General features: G+C 36.1%; 2 protein-coding genes across 2 annotated transcripts; both read right to left on the minus strand.

Annotated features, from left to right (window-relative positions):
• Nucleotides 1-3,072: 3,072 nt before the first annotated feature.
• LOC140811564 (dynamin-related protein 3A-like) lies at nt 3,073-12,467 on the minus strand. Its single transcript, XM_073169519.1, has 20 exons — nt 11,933-12,467; nt 10,488-10,770; nt 10,339-10,367; nt 10,162-10,263; nt 9,635-9,703; nt 9,494-9,553; nt 9,094-9,207; nt 8,973-9,021; nt 8,420-8,529; nt 7,834-7,926; nt 7,647-7,739; nt 7,427-7,564; nt 6,720-6,833; nt 6,525-6,620; nt 6,399-6,441; nt 5,607-5,755; nt 5,359-5,505; nt 4,981-5,033; nt 4,179-4,278; nt 3,073-3,683 (listed from the first exon to the last, which is right to left on the minus strand). Exons 1-20 carry the CDS (start codon nt 12,305-12,307, stop codon nt 3,405-3,407), a joined length of 2,496 nt encoding a protein of 831 aa, XP_073025620.1. The 5' UTR covers nt 12,308-12,467; the 3' UTR covers nt 3,073-3,404.
• A 4,479-nt stretch (nt 12,468-16,946) lies between these two features.
• LOC140812819 (gamma-glutamyl peptidase 5-like) lies at nt 16,947-19,589 on the minus strand. The gene is made up of 4 exons (XM_073171187.1): nt 19,163-19,589; nt 17,538-17,687; nt 17,291-17,458; nt 16,947-17,133 (listed from the first exon to the last, which is right to left on the minus strand). The coding sequence occupies exons 1-4, from the start codon at nt 19,469-19,471 to the stop codon at nt 17,032-17,034; spliced, it is 729 nt and encodes a 242-aa protein (XP_073027288.1). The 5' UTR covers nt 19,472-19,589; the 3' UTR covers nt 16,947-17,031.
• Nucleotides 19,590-19,701: the final 112 nt, after the last annotated feature.

Consider the following 19,701-nt stretch of genomic DNA (forward strand, 5'->3'; position numbering starts at 1 on the left):
TTTCATATTTTCTGCAATGTTTTCAGAGCTCGTTAATGATAGATCAAGCTCGAGCATACAACTAAAAAAACACAAACATAAAAGAATTACAGTTGTGATATCTTTGTCCTACGTCTGAAAAATTAAAGATTTAAAATGAGTTTATAATGGACTTCTATAACAACTTGGGTTAATCATTTTCGTAAAGCGAAGACGGATACGAAAAAGTTGTTATAAGGGCTCATTGTGCAGTCACGCAGCCGCGGACCATCAGAGCCGGTCACAAGTATGGAACACCGAGAAATAAGTGCTATGCGGGGCAAAGTGCTACGTGCATGGGAGCCACCTCTTGAACCTGCGGGGCAAAGTGCTACATGACGGGAGCCACCTCTTGAACCTGTAGGAGCCAGCTCTAGATTCTCGGTGCTTGTGGATCGAGTGGTCAGGCCGCGACGGGGACGTCGCGTTCTGAAGGATGAGTGATTGTGATACCCTTGTCGCACATCTGAAAAATTAAATATTTAAAATGAGTTTATAATGGCTTACAATAGACTTCTATAGCAACATAGGTTAATCATTTTCGTAAAGCGAGGACGGATAATAAAAAGTTGTTATAGGGGTCCATTGTACAGTCTACGCAGCCGCGGGCCCGAGTCGTGACAACATTGCTTCATATTTTTACAATTCAAATCATGATTTTTCAGACGTTAAACACCAACTTTTCGGACCTCATCAACCCGAAAAACTGATGTATACTTGTCCGGAATCCAGAAATTGAGGCAGCTCGTTTTTTTTGTTCAAAAATGTTTTAGCCACTTCAATATCATCAATTTGACAATGTCCAACCTTTTAATAACGCTCTTTTAAGAATTTGTCATAAACATCGAATATTTATTAAAAGAGCTTAAATTATTTTTTTGAAGTTCAAAAGATCCCCAAAACGACGATTAAACAAAGATAAAATCGACGTTCGAGTTTTACACGCTTCGAGGCTGAAAGATTGTTCAAAATCAAGATGCAACGGATCGAAGAGGGAGTTTTAATTTATACCGCTTTGACGCTAGGAGGATTGTTCAAAATCGATCCAATGATGTTTACGGACCAAATCGAGACGCAATCGACGAAGAATCGAAATCGAAGGTTGAAATGTCAATCGAAATCTGCTTGTTCTGAGCGCAGAACTCGTGACGATTAATTCATTAGCCTACACAAGTTACTTTTTAGACAAGCAAAATTCATGGGGCTGTTTTGTTTTGTAACCTTGGTCAAATATTTTTTAAAAAAAATAGCCTCATGTAGTCTATTTGTTCACTACATGGGAGGTCATTTTTTTTAAAAAAAATGTCGATCAGGTCTATTTCCTCAAATTTCCCAAATTCACACTCCCTCTCCAAACCCTAAGTCATGCACCTTTACCATTTGAGCTTTGGGATTCGCACCCGTCAAGTGTTTTACTCATCTCCATGTTAAATCTCTTATAGCCTGAGAAAAATGGCAAGCTAGAAGAGAAACTCAAGAAAATTTCAAGTTGATTTTCGAAATGTCCTAGAAGGAGTTCGTGATTAATGTTCTACCTTGAAGAACTATCTCCACGTAAGACCAGAATAGTTGGAGAAATTCTCAAAGTTTAGAGGTAATTTTCTGATAACATCAAATTGTTGTGATAATTCATGAGTGTCCAAGACTATATTTGTATGACAGAATAAAATTTTAAACTTCTGCTATATTTTTGTGTTAAAAAACGATGCACCAACAAGTACAACCGAGAAGGAAATCCGGATGAGCATCTCTCCTGATTCGAAATGTAGTCTTACTACATCAGTATGACAACCCTATCAAGTGTCGAGTCTTCCTCACCGTTTTGGTCGGGTTGGCTCAACAATGATTCAATCTGCTCAAGCTAGGTGACATCCGAACATTTCAACATTTCAGTTAGGGCCTTTCTTTATCGGTTTGCGAGCAGCAAAAAGCATCATGTGAAGACTCTGAGCCTCTTCAGAATCAAGCAACAGAACATGAGGGTTCGCGTGCGTATATTCGCAGGTTCAATGCTATGGTTGTGGAATTTCCTTCCATCATGTTGGACTTAATAGTAAGCACTTTCACTCGGGGGTTGAGGCTGGGAGATTTCTTTAAGTCTATCGTGAAGAAACCATTTACCAATTTTGAGAATAAGTTAGCGAAGGCAGAAAAGTATGTTAATAAGAAAGAAGTACAGAGAGTTTTAAATCAGAAGGAGGCCCGGCCACCCAATCCTGTGGCCATGCCGAACCAATCCAATCCAATCTGTCCGAATTTCTCGGACAATTCATTGCCTACACACTCTTGAAAGTAAGTAAGTTCTAAACGAAATAAATGATTATATAGACTTCCTTCTTACCCTTGACGATCTGTAATAAGCATAATATTTCGTTACATAGATGATACTATGATTCGTTCTCAGTGGCCCTCGTAAAAAAAAACACAATAAAACCACCAATTCAAAGCAATCAAATGATTCGTCATTTTATACCTTGGCAGAAAACGTTTTAAAACTCTAGCTAAATATCTAAGTATTAATTGAAATAATTACATTTTTAGTCTTATAGTTTACATTTTTTTATTTTATTTTCCGTCGTGTTAACGTTGATAGGATTCTGAATGACAACTAAGCTCTTATCCAAATAGAAATGTTTGAATCTTGGACATTGTGATTTGTGACGAAGACTCATGCATGAAGATGAAGTCCCATGATATGTTAATAATGGGTGTCGTTTATATTAAACTGTATATTAGGCATAAAGTCGGATCTTATTGCTTAATATTAACAGGAAATACATGGAGTATTTATTGGAAAAACTCTATGTAACTAAAGTCCTAAAACAGTGGAAACTTATCTAAGAAATCTAGCAAACTTTGGAACATAAAATAAAAATAAACTATCATCCTAACAACTGATTTATTGGATAATAAACTAGTATCTCATTCTCAACTCTCCCCTCAAACTAGGTCATATATGTTGATCATGCCTAACTTGTAAATCAAATTTTCCATACTCTTGCCACCAACTTCATAAAATTTAGAACAAAGTAGGCAAAAAAATATAATAATAGTTATACAAGTAGGGGAGAACATTTCTCACAGCAGACCAAAAAAAGGATCAAATATTTGCTACAACCTTCAAAGGAGGGAAGCAACATCTCCTATTTTCATTGAGGCATTTTAAGCATTGCAATTATCACAATCCGATCATTGGTAGAAGAAAAAAAAGACTATATGGGTCGGAAAACAAATGGTCAACATCACTTGTGTATTCATTTAATAGAAAGAAATGCGACTCCAAGTAACAGACCGCAAAAAAATAGGAATTTACACGTTTTCCGGGAATAATGGCACGTAGGCGTGAAATGAATGTGGTGATGGTAGTGGAAGAATTCTTCGCGAATCTAGATGTCAACCGAATGATATAGACCGGTAACAGAATTACGTCCAGCACCATTGGAATCGGAATTACCGTAAAATGGTGAGTGGAGCTCCCCAGAATTTGATGATTTCCGTGACTTCGGATTTTTGGGAGACGCGGAGTATGATTCTGTGGAACCACTGGTAGTGTTATAAAAGGATGAGGAAGGAAGCCCGTGGATCCTTGGCAGGCCTGTTGGGTCAGTGCTCAAGCTGTATCCCCTTTGGACTGACTCAGCTTCAAGTGGTAATTCATCCAACGTCTAACATGGAAAAAATTTCATCACCAGTGGGAGAAGTAAAAGAACCAGAATTCTAACTTTTAATAAAACACAGCACATACAGGTTAGAGATACATATGACTATGAATTGTGATGTAACGGCTGGTTTGATTGTGTTAAAAACTCAATGACCATTAACTTTCTACCCAGAGATTGGGAAAAGCCAAACTGTTGCTAGACGTAGCTCTGACTGGATGAGAATCCATGCCGGGAATGTTCAATGCACCAAAAAACAGAAACTATGCAAAATAAAGCTATCAATTGAAGATGTGTGAGCCATGGATGTTCTATGGATTACAAAATTTGATCAACCATCACAAATATTGAAAATAAAAGTAAACAAGGCCATAAAGGGGCATGAGAGAATAAAAATGTGATGAGGCATTTCTGAAGGAAATATTCAAATATTTCAAGAAAGCTCTTGGGGTGCTACAAGTCAACAAGGGATGTTGTAACACTTCAAATTCTGGCACTTACCCGGAAAGCTTGCTGCAGGACCCGAAGTGACTCCCGGGTACGCTTTCTCTTCATGGCTACCTCGTCTGGCTCCTGTAACATCTCTTCGAGCAAGTTGTCTCTGCCCAAAACATAAAAAAAAAAAAATACAAAAATCCAAATTTAGGCAGTTGAGGAAACAATGAAAAGCATAACCTGTGATTAGCTAAAATAATAGTCAGACACTTTATAACCTTGCAGACAGGGAAAAAAATGAAAAACATTGACCATTTTTCTCAAACTCAAGCCAGTCAATAAATGACACCATGCAAAGATTATGAAGTGGCCTTTTCTTTGGAAAGAAGAACACAGTTAAGAAAACTTCGTGTAAAACATGGATGTAAAAGGAAGAAGCATTAGACTAGTGGTAATTTCTAACCCTTTGTCTCGCTCTTATGTAGGACGAGACTAGAATGAAGCAATACAGATTACAAGGGACTCAAGCCAAGCAATAAATGTTACCGAGCAAAGATAACGAAGTAGTTTCCTATTCGGACAGAAGAACACATAAGAAAACTTCGTGACATGAATGTAAAAAGAAAGGAAAGTAGTTATTATTTCTATCCCTTTGACTCATTCTAGAGTGTGATGAGACAGAAATGAAGTAACATAGTTTCCAACTAAGGCACTCAAGCCTCTCTCTGCTAGCCTGTGTATAATTCTGATTTCAGATATAACCTATCAATTGAAACATGAAACTGACACATCAACTTAACTTTGCTTGTTGGGTTTTTATCTCTTCGACCATATAAAAATATACAAAGCTTTTAGAAACAGAACATACCTGTAAAGCTTTTTGATGAATACATTGTGGAGCTCCCGCTTGGTGTGGTTTACCTGCATCACAATACCAACAATAATAAATAATTATTAAACAAATATGCATGCAATTTAAGATAACAAAAAAGGACAAGTCAATATCTGAACACCAGCAACTGCTAGAAAAAATTGCCCAAGGAGAAAAAGAGAATATTGAACAGCTTTATCGTCAAAATGCTGAAATATGACAACTGATTTGTGGGGATTAATATTTGGCCAGAAACAATGGCTTATATGATTGCACAAAAGGAAATCATCGCTAACTGGTGAAGTGAGAATGTCCATGGGATGTAAGAATCAAGTAAAGAAAGAGAATTGAAAGAAAATGATAAAAACAAATTACCAGAAAATGCATGATTGCTTTCGGTACTGAATCCTCAATGTTCTTCCGGACAATGTCATAATATGATGTCAACAACAGCTTGGTAACAGCAATCTCGATGGTCTCATGATCTGAATGAGCTTCTGAGGGCCTTAATACAGTAGGGGGCTTTTTTAAATGAACAGGAAATACATATGTTAGACCGGCAAGCAGGAAGAAATAAAGCTTTAAAAGCAGAATGTAGCTCAGCTAAACAGAATACCACGTACCTCTCTCAAATGAATCATCGAAAAACTCTGCTCCAAGTTCATAACATGTCCATTGAATGGTTTGCTAGTTGAATTATCTTCAACAGACGTCCGATTGTCATGCCCACCAAAGATCGAAGACATTCCCCAGGTTGAACCAGCATTGCTAACTGGTGAGTCATAAATAATGGTCATTAGGCTTTCAGGTAGTAATTCACTTCTCCCATGCGAGAACCATTGTACTTGTTAAGCAAATAAATTGTAAATGTATGATCAAGGTAGAGCGACTCAGAACTCGTTCAAACTACTAACTTCAGGATTTAGATTTTTTCATATATTTCATTAGTCATAAGAACAAAGTTGCCAAGCCAACCGCTTGCTTTTGGAGAGGAAGTGCTCGTTTTTACACTTTAATAGTTCTTCCACTCTTGTAGAATGGAAGATCGGGTCTAAGTTCCTTTTCCAGTATGTTCTTTCAAGTTAGGGTGATTATAAAGAGATGGTGTGTGTCAAACTCTCACCGACCAAGCAGTCAATTTGTCAGTTAAATAAGTGGTTAAAAGCACAAACAACATCATGTAGATCATAGACCTAAAAGGTGGTTTAATGAAAAATAAGCCACTGATGACTGACTTAATTTTTGACTTTTTATTGTAATCTCTTTGATTTAATTTGATACCACTGTATGTCATGGTGAAGTAAAACTTAAACCAATCGTATTTTCTCAATTTCCCTCTTGGAAGAGTTATATGCTGGCAGAATTTAATGCTAGCTTCATAATCATTTTTATGAAAGAAAAATCACAAGAATTACCAGATGGTGCAGTTTTTTCAACATCTGCAACTGGTCGAATGCCCTTTTTGCCATGGAAAGAACAGCAACATGATTAATCAACGGAATAGCTGGAAAAATTAAAGTTCAGGATTTACCTAAACTTACCTGCTCAGGAACAATGCCATTCACCAGTCGAGAAAGAATAGCACGAGACTTTACGTTTTTTTCTGAATTTGGTACTTTCTCTAACTCTACCGCATCCTAATTAATAAATCCAAATCAAGAATTGATAAGCATACCTTTGTTAACAACCCAGACAGAAATATAACTTACAAAGTGCAGCAAGTGCACATTTTTTACCTTTTGCCTGGGAACTGGAGCAGCAAACTTCGACGACTTGTTCTGTTGCAATGCGGTCTCCAAAGCTTTATTCCCACCAATAAAATTTGGATGGGAAGTGTTTATGTAATCCATCTACAGAACAGAGAAAAAGAATCCCAATCCAAGAATAAACAATTTTTAACCCATAAAAAACACTTGCAAGGATATTTAAGGCAAATGATGATGTATCTAGTATATAATGATGAAAAAGCAAAGAGCACCAAGGTATATTTGAGGATGGTGGTTGAAATATGTGACAGAGAAAATATTAACGGGGGATCAGGTTCACGTATAAAACATAATTTCTGTTGGCTGATGTAGCTACCTACCATCCCTCTGCATGAGTTGCACCAGTTTGGATACAGATAACTCATTAAATTATTGAACACAAGGGATCTAATGGAAAGACATGTACTTCACCCTAATAAGAAATTAATGCTACATTACTGTGAGTTGTTTAATCATATAAACGTGAAGCATTCTCAAATTTGTAAGTTCAAAAGATAATAATAGCAACAATAGTAAAAGTGATATAGAGAAGCAATTATAAGATTGCGGACTCTGATATTTTTAAACATTTGGATCGCAATGCTCCTAGATTGCTATGCAAATCCAATGGTCTAGGATTCAGAAATAATGTGGAAGCAAAAAAACAAGTTATGGAGAGCATCAAATTTGCATATTACCTCCATTTCCACAATGTGTCCTATCATTGTCTCCGATGGTTCAAGACCTTCTCTCAAAAAATTTCCAACAACCTCATCCATACGCTTTCTGAGAACCGGAAAACGCTGCAATTCATTAACCATACAGCGATGGCTCATCTGAAAAAGCGAACTGTGTTAATGTCCCTAGCAAAGATAAAGCACATTTATAAATAACGCTAGGATTTATAAAAGCAAGCACCTTGATTAGCTCATCGAAAATAAATCTAGCACACTGAAGACTTGGATCCAGCAGGCGAGCTATTTGTCTCCGAATAAGAACTTCAAAGGGAACCTACATGTTTGCAGTGGAAGGCCGAATGCTAAATAAATGATCTTACATTTTCTTTTTTTTTAGAAAAAAAAGGGAAAAGACAGACGAGACTTACTTCTGGCACAAACAATGCAGATTTGGGACCCGTTGCATTTTGAATGGCAGTGTGGATGTCATCATCTGTTAAACCAGCACATGGATCCACGTCCTGTAGAAAGGGATAATGTTAACAGAGTTTGATCTAACAATCAATTTAACATCTTCAAGAATTCCAAAGCTCAACAAATTGCTGGCGATGAGAAGAGTTTAACAAATATTTTCACTTAAAAAGATCAAGTAAGCATTGGTCAAGAAAGCAGTATTCAACTAAGGGCTAAAATTATCCCACTTTAAGATCATGCAGGAATGAACACACGGCAACTCAACATTTGACATGGCTTTATTCACTCAATAATCTACCTTTTTCTTACCCAACAAAACACTTACAGTTGCCCCAGTGAGAAAAACTTCTTTGTTCTACAGAACCAAAGCACGGATTATATATTTATATTCATAAACAGTGTAAAATTTTTCACCAGTGAGATATTTAAAAATAGATCATCAGTACAATATTTTACACTAGTGAGATATTTAAAACAGACAGACCTACAATACACAATTTTAGAAAGCATATCCACAACATTCTAAGCAAGAGCACAAACCTCTAAGCACTTCACAAATATGTTTTGGAAAATGTAATGGATTCTTGCCCCGCCAGACAACTCGGATGTTGACATTTCTTCATTTTTTCCTTCTATCATCGAAGAAAATGCTGTTTCCAACAAAAAATAAATCAATCAATATGAGATGTCACGTAAGGCAGAATATGAATAAACGCAAGACAAGCTTGGACTTTTCATGCTTGATCACATATTAGACCACAACTGCAAATGCTGAAAGAAGATAAACTGCTATGTAACCAACATATTTAATTTTTTATTGAATTATATTATAATATAAAATGAACTTTGAGATAAATGTAAAAACTTTTATTGTTCAGTATACCAAGCGATTCAAATAAGGAACATTGATGAATCACGATTGGCTCATTTGCAAAATAAGCCAATGAAATCAACAACAAATGAGCTCTATGCAAACCCCACGCCAAACTGCTCACAAATGGCTTGATTCATTCGCAGGTCAACAGGTCAACAAATAAACGTAAAAATTAATATCCAAAGTAATCTCTGAACAAGATAATTAGAGGAAATATACCTTCAGAATATTTTGAAAGAATGTTAAGCAATAGTGCTCCCTGGCCAGCCTGTAAGTCAATAAAAGTTCAGAGAGTAGCAAACAAGGAAATAGTAGACAGACGAGTTTTTTTAAAAAAAACCTTAGATTCAGTAATATCTCCATAGCTTGCATGCTCCTTTGCAACAGAAACAAGAGCAGCACTTATGCGTGCCTTCAACCCTGGAAGAATTGTCTTAATATGCTGCACCAGAATCTGTATAACAAGGAGACAGATTATATCATACACCTATTACAGTAAAAGAAATCTCCAGTCCAATCATAGTGAGAAGGAGAGTCAGAGAACGTCAACCAACTAAATTCTATGCCAAGGTAGAGTGGACTAAACAATTATTCCAGAAACTGCCAAATGTGGGCAGAGCTTCTACATGCTTCACAAGAATACTAACTAGAAATGCTATTTAACTCTACTTGATGACCAAGGCCAAGAAATCAAATAGATTTGAAAGACAAATGACCGGAGATCAATCAAACAAATATACCTGGTTCAACTTCTTGGCCAACTGAGGAACTCCACAGCGATCGGCAAGGTCATTGTATACCTGCAAAGAAGATTAGCCCATTCAAGCAATCAGGTATGAGAAGAAAAATCAAAACTATCAACAACAATATCTAGAACATACTGGTCGGCTGCGAAAAAATTTCTCCTCTGCAATAAGTGCATCCTTGATGCTCCGATTCAAGAGAATGTCCTATTTAACGATAAAAATAACTTCGTCAAAGAAATCGCATTGAAAGTTATTGATAACTTTTCATACATCATCGATTCCCGTCTATCAAATTCAAGATGAGGTACCAATGCAGTCATCAGAATATAAAGCAACGCAAACACTTCCTCATGTGTGTTGAACGGCGTGCATTATTATTTTCATACCATAGTCAATTGCAAAGGCACGACTAGTCAACTACTCAAAGATTCATGAACTCGTTACCATAGAAAAGAATTAATAATAAGAAGTTATAAACCTTCAGACTGAAAGCTTTCTGACAGTCTAAAAGTCCAAACAACTAAAATATAAAATCTGAAAATAGCATTTTAATAACTAAACAAAAAAGGAAAAATTCAAGCTCGGGACCTAATCAAATGTCAAGGTAGCATTCTCTATAATATGCAGGCATCATTTGCATCTTTCTGAAATTTAAGTATTACCTCTTGACTACGATTCACAACACCTACATAACCGAGCTGAAGAGGAATCACTTTTCCAAGCAAAAAGTTGCGGGCATCAGTACCTCTGTCCATAATATCCAACTGAAGAACCAAAGTTATAATATCTTGACAAAAATGCCTAGTACACATAAGAATTAGGTACTTAAAACCCCTCACCTTTGTAATTACACCAATAGTTCTATTACCTGCAGGCAAAAATTTCACAGATAAGCTTTAGAGTCCAAAACAGAGCATTTTTCTGTTTATAGATATGACTTTGGTAATAAAGTTTTCTGAAAAATGAATAGATTAAGAACATAACCAACCATCGGGATCAGCCATTCCAGCCATCTGAAGGGCATCTGAGTTTGCTAGATCCGAATTTGCAGGCGTTACAGCCAGTATCAAACAACTTTGAATTTTAATGTATGACATTATCATAGTTCTAATGCGAGCTTCAATATCAGAAGGCTGGTCACCAACAGGAACTTTTGTTAGTCCTGGTAGATCCACAAGAGTTATGTCAAGAACATTTGGTGAAAAAATCTTTAAACGAATCTGTTTGTCTGAAACACCCTTGTTTCTCCCTGCTTCTCTCTCTGTATCAGCCTAAATAAAATTTCAACAGTCAAATCCAAAGATAATCAACAAGAAAGGTGTAGGAAAAAAAGTGGCAAAGAAAGGAAGATCCTAGAAATCAAAGCAAAGAGAATAGCATAAAGATTTAGGTGGCGCAGTGGAAACCATGAAACAAGCTAACAAGATGCCATGACCTTTTGCAAACAAGGTCGACATTGTACTAGAATCCTAACTTTTTAAATAACTCAATTAACTATGAAAATGTAACCTAAATTTGCTTTATTTAGTCAATCCACATCACCATCTGGATCTGGCAAAGGTATTTTGAAAGGATTTATTTGAAAATCAGTGGATTTGAAATAACAACTTTTGAAGGGAATATCAAATTAATCCGAATATGAATTAGATTTCAAAGGTGAACAAATTCTCAATATTTTTACCGCCAAACCTACACAATGAATACAAATGGTATATTTTAAAACCATATCGCTCAAATCCATAAATCCAAACACTGCCAGAAAGAACATTGCATGTGGTCAACCTTAGATGTCTAATCAAAAACACAAATAAGTAATACTTTTGAAAACTATACAGATGGTATATTTTAAAACCACATCGCTCAAATCCATAAATCCAAACACAGCCAGAAAGAACATTCCATGTGGTTAAACTCAGATGTCTAATAAAAAACACAAATAAGTAATCCTTTTGAAAAGCTAGGTGGCAATCAATGCAACCAACAACCCCATAACAAAGAGTTCGTCAAAAACCATGATAAGAATTGATCAGACACCACACACCAAAAAAATAGGCAGAAAAAGGCAGCAATTGTACAACCGATGCTCACATTGATCTTCATGAAATAGAATTGTAAGTCGTCTATTTGATTCCTAGAAATAAAGCAAGTCAAAACCACCACCCAACATACTGACTTAAAGTCCCATATTTATTTCTACATAGATGGTTGAGCATAATTTTACATATTAGTTCAAAGATAGAGAACGGACAAAAAGGAAGCTAATTGTTTCCCAACGTCATCTAAACCTCCAGGGGAAAAATGAATTTAGCTATCAACTTCAATTTTCGCATAAATACACGTGAAGACTGTCTGATAACACTAACACAATACAGTAATTGAATTTGAATTTAAAAACATCGCACCATAAAAAAAACCTCACACTAATGGAAAAACCTGAATTTCCTTCCGGATTTCATTAAAATCAAAGAACTTCTTCCCCGGCAAATGCAAGAACTCCCCCCATTCCTCGTCCGCTCCATCTGTCTTCTTCTTAGTCTGCTGCAGTTGCAGCACAAGAGGGCGTCGAGTGCAGATATCATTGCCGCGAGGCAGGAAATCGCGGCCCACCAGCGCCTCCAACACACTGGATTTGCCGCTGCTCTGGCTACCGACCACCGCCACCTGCGGCAATTCGATCATTGACTGGCTGCCGACTTGCGCAAATATATCCTGCAGCTTGTTCACTATAGGTATGACAGAGTGACATAACGGCGTCGCCGCCGACGAATTGCCGCCAGACGCTGCCGCCGCCGATTGCTCTTCCGCCATGTGATCGATCAAGAATTAGGTGATCGGTTCAATGTATCAATCACTAAGTTAGTTAATTTTTTTTATTTTTTTTTAGAATCGATGGTTAAAATTTGAAAACCTAAAGCTGAATACTCTGTGAATAAACAATTGATGGGCGGGTCACAGTTAAAAAGGGTTTGAAACGAATTTCGAGTGAGATTTGTGTGGTTTTCTTACTGCGCAAGAAATGGCTAAGATTTCTTCTATTTTTAGACAATTTGGATACCAATTTTTTTTTAAAAAAAAAGGAAAGAAAAAATACTTAATTCTAAAAATAAACTATTTTGTTCCAAAAGGTGAAATCGCTCACCTTAAGCGCCCCTCGTTCCCGGCTCGACAGTATTGTGAGAGGAGGTAAATCATGGTGACTCAGCCAACCAACAGCAGCTAGACCTTATGCTACGCCGCGCACAAAGAGCTCCCCCTCATTGGAGAGAATTTAACTCTCACACTGTCGCTTGCGAGACTCGATCTTTGGTCATTGTTCCAAGATTTACTACTGCTGAGCTAAGCCCATGCAGGCAAAAATAAACTATTTTGGAAGAGTCGTGAGACGGTCTCACGAATCTTTACGGATCAATTCTACTGATATGCATAATAAAAATTAATATTCTTAGCATAAAAAGTAATATTTTTTCATGAATGACTCAAATAAGCTGTTTGTCTCACAAAATACAACACATGAGATCATTTCACATAAATTTTTGTCCTTCTTAAAATGAATAATTAAATAAATTCGTGAGACAATAAAAATAATAAATATTTTTAATAAATCGAATCAGAGTATTTTTATGTTATTAAATTTATTATCATTTAAATGCAATATAGTTTTGGAAGCCGAATGTTTTTGTTTATATTTTAATATAGACAATTTTTAACATAAAATCAAATTCCATAAAATTAATTTTTTTTTACAGTGATTTGATTTTTTTTAAAAAAAATTATTAACTATTATATACATTGCGTTTCATCATATTTAAAAAGTTACGTGGTATCTAATCTAAAAACAAATCAAGATTTTAACCTTGAAATCGGTAATTGGGCCTCATCATGGGCTGATGCTGGGCTTTGTTTTTGAAAACTCATATTTTTATTGTTATTTATTATTTATTTTTTCCAACATGCGATTTATCATATTATCTTACAAAAACTCAACTACGTGACTACGTCATAAAAATTCGTATTATATATTTATTATAATAAATTTTCTTTTCTTTTTATTATTTTCAAAATATTAAAATTCCGAACACATGAAAAAAAAAGAATCAAAGGCATAAAAATCTTAAAAAGATAAAACTGCACTTTTGGTTTCAAATATACAACAAAAAATGTAAAAACAATATGTAAAATTAAATAGTTGATTTGTAGTTAATTTGATACTAAAATTTCAAATTTAAGACGTGTTGGGACATGTTTTCCTATGATACCGTCCGTGAAAAGTTTGATGTCTGATTATCTAAAATTCATTAATTTTATACCGCTGTTAAATGCTACTTAACCAGAAAAAAATCATCTATTATTATTATTATTATTAAGAATCTTTATAATAGGGACAACAATATTGTCTTGGTCTGTTTTTGGTCTCTTCCAATTTTGTTCTTACATGATGTTAATATTATAATTTTATATTTTTTTATTTCCACAAACACTTTCGTTTCTGTTTTTTTTTTTAATTATAACAATTTTAATAATATTTTAATCTTTCGAATAATTTTTCAAATTTATTTTAATCTGGCAATAATTATAGAAAAAACTGTGCAGACTGCGTGTGCGATTAATGTCACAGAACCTTCCAGAATATGAGAGGAGAGAGGCAAAGGTGCTTATTTGACCAGTTGCACCAAATCAAGAATATTAGCCAATAAAAGTGGGACACGTCATAATCTTTTGGGGAGGGGGGGGGAGGAATCTCCTGTTTCTCGCCGACATTTGTTCGTGTATATATATACGTGGTGTTTCGTGACCGCCAATCCACATTTTTCTCTCCCCTTGGTGTTTCTACGTCGCCGACGTCCGGAATCGCCACAACCCTTATCCCCTTTTCCAGTTCTCCGACCTGGCTACGGCTGAAGCTGCGTGCGCATGCATCAAATCCGTCGGAAAAAACCTAACCACGACTCCAAAATTGGTGAGTTGAGGGATGGCCCTGGAAAGGACAGGACAGGACACTACCAAACATTTTGGACTTGGGATTCATCTATCTTCCTGATCACCTTAAACTATAAAATACTGTTTTTAATGAAGAAACACCTAAGATTTATGGTAATTCAAGAGCAAGATCAGACAACTTGTTAAGCTGTTTTACTGTCTTTTGGGTTCCAACTCATGCATTATGTTCACTCCTAAAAAAACGACCATTTCAAGAACCGATTCGGCTTCGATTTCCTCGAGTCAGTTTCAATGGCATCGATGGACACGTCGACGATTTCAAGTTAGGTGTTTCATTTCTTGGAGATTTTATGCTATATATTGGTTTGGAATTTGCTGGGATATTGTTCTACCAAGAATTTTTTTTTCGTTTTCGTTTGTTGTCAGTTGTCTTAAATGAGCCACGACTAAGGTCTGATATGAGGATGTTTGGGTATGATACAGCCGTTTCCTGCTCTGCATGATTAATAGAATCTCTCGGGATTGACTTGGATTTACAGTCTTGGTTGCTTGCAATGTCATATATTCTGGGTTATGAAATGCCAAGGTTTCTTGTCCTAAGTTTTTGTTTGTTGTGGCGCTATAGATTCTTTCAGCTTGATTTGTTTATTAGGCTTTTTAATGTTAAATATTGATATCAGAGAATTGCCACTGCATAAAGGTGCTACGCTACTTCGGAAGCTCGACAGAGTTTTGTGAGGGACGTAGCACTCCAAAGATTGGGGTGGGCTCCAGCTAGGTTATATTTTTGGTAGTAGTATGAATTGAGTTTTCTTTTATTAAATTTTAATCTTTTCTTTTTAACTTATTAAATTTTTTGAGCTCATTTTTCAGCTCATTTCTTTGAGGATTTTTCATAGTCATCTGTCAAGGGAAGAGCTTTTGTCATCGGTCTTCTTTCAGTTCTTTCTGCACAAAAAGCTTCAAATTTCATCATTTTCATCTCCAACAAATGGATCTTTCAGGTGTGTGTCTGTTTAGTCAGCGTCTTTCACATGTATCGTTGATTTTGTTTTCAAGATTGCTGGCAATTAATTTTGCTTGGAATCGTGGTTTATTTCTTTATTGTTGACTTTTGTTTAGAATTTGTAATTTGGGAATTATTTTGGTGTTGAACGTTTCAATTTCTTCTCTTTTTACGTATACTTTTTGTATTTTGAGAAATTAATTTATTTACTAGGGTGGCTTGACAGTGTAAGTGGCTTGTTCGGTTTGGTGGTGATGGTGTAGGTTTTAGGTATAGTTCAGTTTTAGAATTGAAGTACATGATTCGTTGTCAGACAATAATTAGGGTTAGGAGGCTGTGAGTTCATATAAAATGGGTAAAGCAGTGTTCTTTACTTTTCGCTTTTTTGGGGATGACAAAAGCAAGCCCGCAATGCGAAAAACCAAAAGACAATTAAATGGGACAACTGGATTGTATCCTTATATTTGATGTGGAAGCCACATTTTATAACATAAACCTAACTTAATGATCATCCATCTTTACCTCTGCGGTTTCATGATCTATTTATTTTAGATTAATTTAATGTGATGGTTATTAAATATTTGAATAATATTATTTAATGTGTTTTATTGATTCATTCAGCTTAGGATCAAAATATTTTCTGACTACGTCCCTGATTTTGTCGTCCATTTTTCCTCATGGATTTTGATTTTGAACGTCATGTTTGTTGTCCACTGCTTTGTATCAAGTGAATCAGACGAATTTTCTCCTCTCAAATGTTCAATCCTTGTGGAAGGTAAAATAAAGATCCAAGTTGTACTTGCGTCTTGGAATGCCTAAGTGCAGACTACAGGCACCAGAACCACCCAAACTAGCTGAGATTGGTCCTGGTGCAGCAGCTTGAGAGACATATGTTAGATGCGATGTGTGCCATTGAACTTTGTTTACCTTGTTATTTAAGAGAGAGTTCTGATGATATGTAACATCTTTTATTTTCCAGTGTCTAAATAGCTCTGGAAATTACATCAGCAATTGTCATGGATATGCTGGCTGAATGCAGAAGAAACTCCGGTTCTGTGATCAGTTCTTAATCGATCGTGCTCACGCGCATTTTCGGATACGCTCGGATTAATCATTGATGCTTTGAATTAATATTTGTTGCTATGAATCTACTGTGAAGAATTATCCATCAGCGGCTATCAAACTTGACATGACGTAAATCTGTCTTCAAAATTCTATAAGGAAGAAAGGCAGGCCTTGAATCCCTAATTCCGGGGAAATCATTAAAAAAAAGCAACATGCCAATTATTCAAATTAAATATTATTATATATTTCTTCTGAAAGGTTGCGGTCATGTAGCAAATTTGGTCAGATAAAATTGTAAACAATTGAATAAACTAGAAGAAAGAGATATTTAATGGAACAATATAATTATTAAATTGATTATATCAATTCAACTAATACAATGTTTCATTTTAGTGGCATGACACGATGTCTTTGATTTAACTCAACTCTTCATATGTTAACGAAACCACCCAACTAGTCAATTCTCTTACCAAATTGCCCGAAGTAACCCTCTCTATTTACATTTACGACTCTTGGTTTTCTATCACAATCTCCCTTTAAGGAAGCTTACGCATAGTTTCTTCCACGCCTCCCTGTCTGGTTCACCAGACTCTAACCTAGCCTTGGCCTCTTCACCAAGAGTCTCCTATAAATTTACAAGTAAATAAATTGTCAGAGTGAGTGCCCGAAAAACATAGCTCAATAAACAGATATAAAAAAAGTAATGTCTTTCCGCTTGTGATGCGGATGGATGCCTACGGTGGTCTCTTCCTTAAGTTTTAGGAATATAACCAAGTACGTACCTCGATGAGCTTTAGATTGAGAAGACGATCAATTATGTGTAGAACGATGTCTTTAGTATACTCGGGATGGCCTTGGATTCCCATAACGTGATTGCCACACCTAAACATCTCAACTCCGGTCTTGTTTGACCAAGCTAGGACCTCAGCTTTTGGAGGGATTTCCCATACCTAGATAATGCAACACTGTTAAAAATAATTTATAGGGAGTTTATTAGAATAAAGAAGCAGCGAGTTCTCTTGATCCAACCTCATCCCTATGGAACTCAACGATAGAGAGGGAAGCCGGTATTTTCAGAGAAGTGAATACTTGCGATGGCAAGAATTCAACTTTCCTGATTCCAATGTCCCATCCTGTGGTCGCTCTTCCCGTCTTTCCACCCAGCGCTCGCCCCAAAATCTAATCAAAAAACAGAAGAAAAATCCATTTTAGACACAAAAACACGTCGCAAAGCAAGCTTTTTTAAGGTTTGATTTGAATATCATCGAATTCTTGAATTTCCATGATAGGAAGTTATGTCTACTAATATCCAATACTAAAACGAAAATAAACATACTAATATATAATACTGTTGTGTTCTTGGAAGAGTTTTAACACGCATAACAATCCTCAACGCAGAATTGACTCCACAAAATTTAGAAGTCACGAATTCAAGAAAATCATTATGCCTTATTTGAAATCACTTGGACTTTTTGATATATATGGTACCGGATCCTCTACTGTGCACAACTCCGGATCCATTTCCGTGTGGGACACCCTTATATGGCCACTATGAAAACCATAATCGCGATTCCACTCACACACACAATGAAAGCTTGATTTTTATTCTAGCTTATTGAATTTTATGTGCGACCTTTCCAAGAACTATGAGTCTACAAATTCTGACCTTAAAATAAAAAATTTAGGTGGCAATTCGGTTTCCATGTAAAACGTGACATCTACATTGGCTATTGAACTTATAATTTAATCAAAGATAGGCCCCGTATAGTTGACTTTTCTTTTTCCCTAAAAAAAATTTATTCAAAACTTGGCGATCAACAAATTTATTTAGCAGAAAACCAAATCCCCAATAAATAAATACATCCACCGATGCCGCGTCGCGGCAACAGATTGGCTGTGTTTTCTACGTCAACTTCTTCTTAATAAAAACGGAGTGATTCTGAAAACCTATTATTTAGAGTTTAGACAATATTCACAGGTCTTTTCTATAAATAAACATATATTATTGTAATAAAGAATATTGTAATATATATGCTTTAAACCTATTAATTATAATTTGCTTGAATATAAGAAGTGGCAAAGGAGTGAGACATGCAGCTGACATAAACCCGAAAAGAAAGGAAAGCTGTGCAAAATCAAACAAGAACTGCAAGAAACTTTAACAATATCGAAAATCAATATTCATTCTTAATTCATAAGTTATATTATTAGAATACTACTAACGTTTTATTATAAAATATATTTGACTTTTCAAAAAGGGATATATATTTCATAAATCATATATATCAAACTTATTTAATGATCACAAAATTGAGATGGGTGAGTTGAGATCATTTAGCATAAATATAATCTACATTTGATCTCGAACATAACCATTCCATCAATTTTTTGGGCAGTGTTTAAGTGTTAATTCAGCAGCGAAATTTTTCACATGACTCCACACGTTGTGTTATGTGAAAAAACGTATATTATGACCATTGTAAGCATTGAATTAAGAGAAGAAATCCATGTTTTTCTAGGCGCTAGAGACACTAGAATTTCTATTCGCTAAACAAGAGGCAAGTCGAAAGGCACAAAACGCGCTGAACTCTGAGCTGTCAACACAAGGCAACGAAGAAAGCAGAAATAAATATAAATAAAAAAATTAGAAAAACCTGGTGGCCGAAGCAAATCCCGAGGACCTTCTTCTTCATGGCGTCCAATTTCCTCAGCAAACTCACCAGCTTGCAGATCCAGATGTCGCTCCCGTGCGCGTCATTGCAACTTCCGGTGATCACGAATCCTTCGTATCCGCCGATCTCGTCGTCCTCCGGGAACTCGCCCTTGGAGACCCTGAACAGGTCCCACACCTCCCCCTCCTCCCGCAGCATTCTCACGAAAACCCCGTAGTATCCGCCGTACATCTTCTTCACGTAGTCGGAATCCTCCGCGCACAGGAGAACGGCGAACTTCTGGCCACCCATTCCCTCTCCTCTCTCTCTATATATATATATATACGAATAAATAAATATGTATGTATATGTGGAGAGAGAGAGAGAGAAAGGGGGAAGACGAGAGGGCTATTGCCGAAACTCGGTTGGGACGAACTGTAACGACAGCTGCTTTTATAATACGGCAGAGGGGGAAGGGCCGAAGACGAGTGAATTTACGGTTCTGTCCTTGAAGTGGAATTGACTGAATTGCCCCTTGTCTT

Source organism: Primulina eburnea, chromosome 14, assembly GCF_022965805.1.
Source record: "Primulina eburnea isolate SZY01 chromosome 14, ASM2296580v1, whole genome shotgun sequence".
Classification (NCBI taxonomy): Eukaryota; Viridiplantae; Streptophyta; class Magnoliopsida; order Lamiales; family Gesneriaceae; genus Primulina; species Primulina eburnea.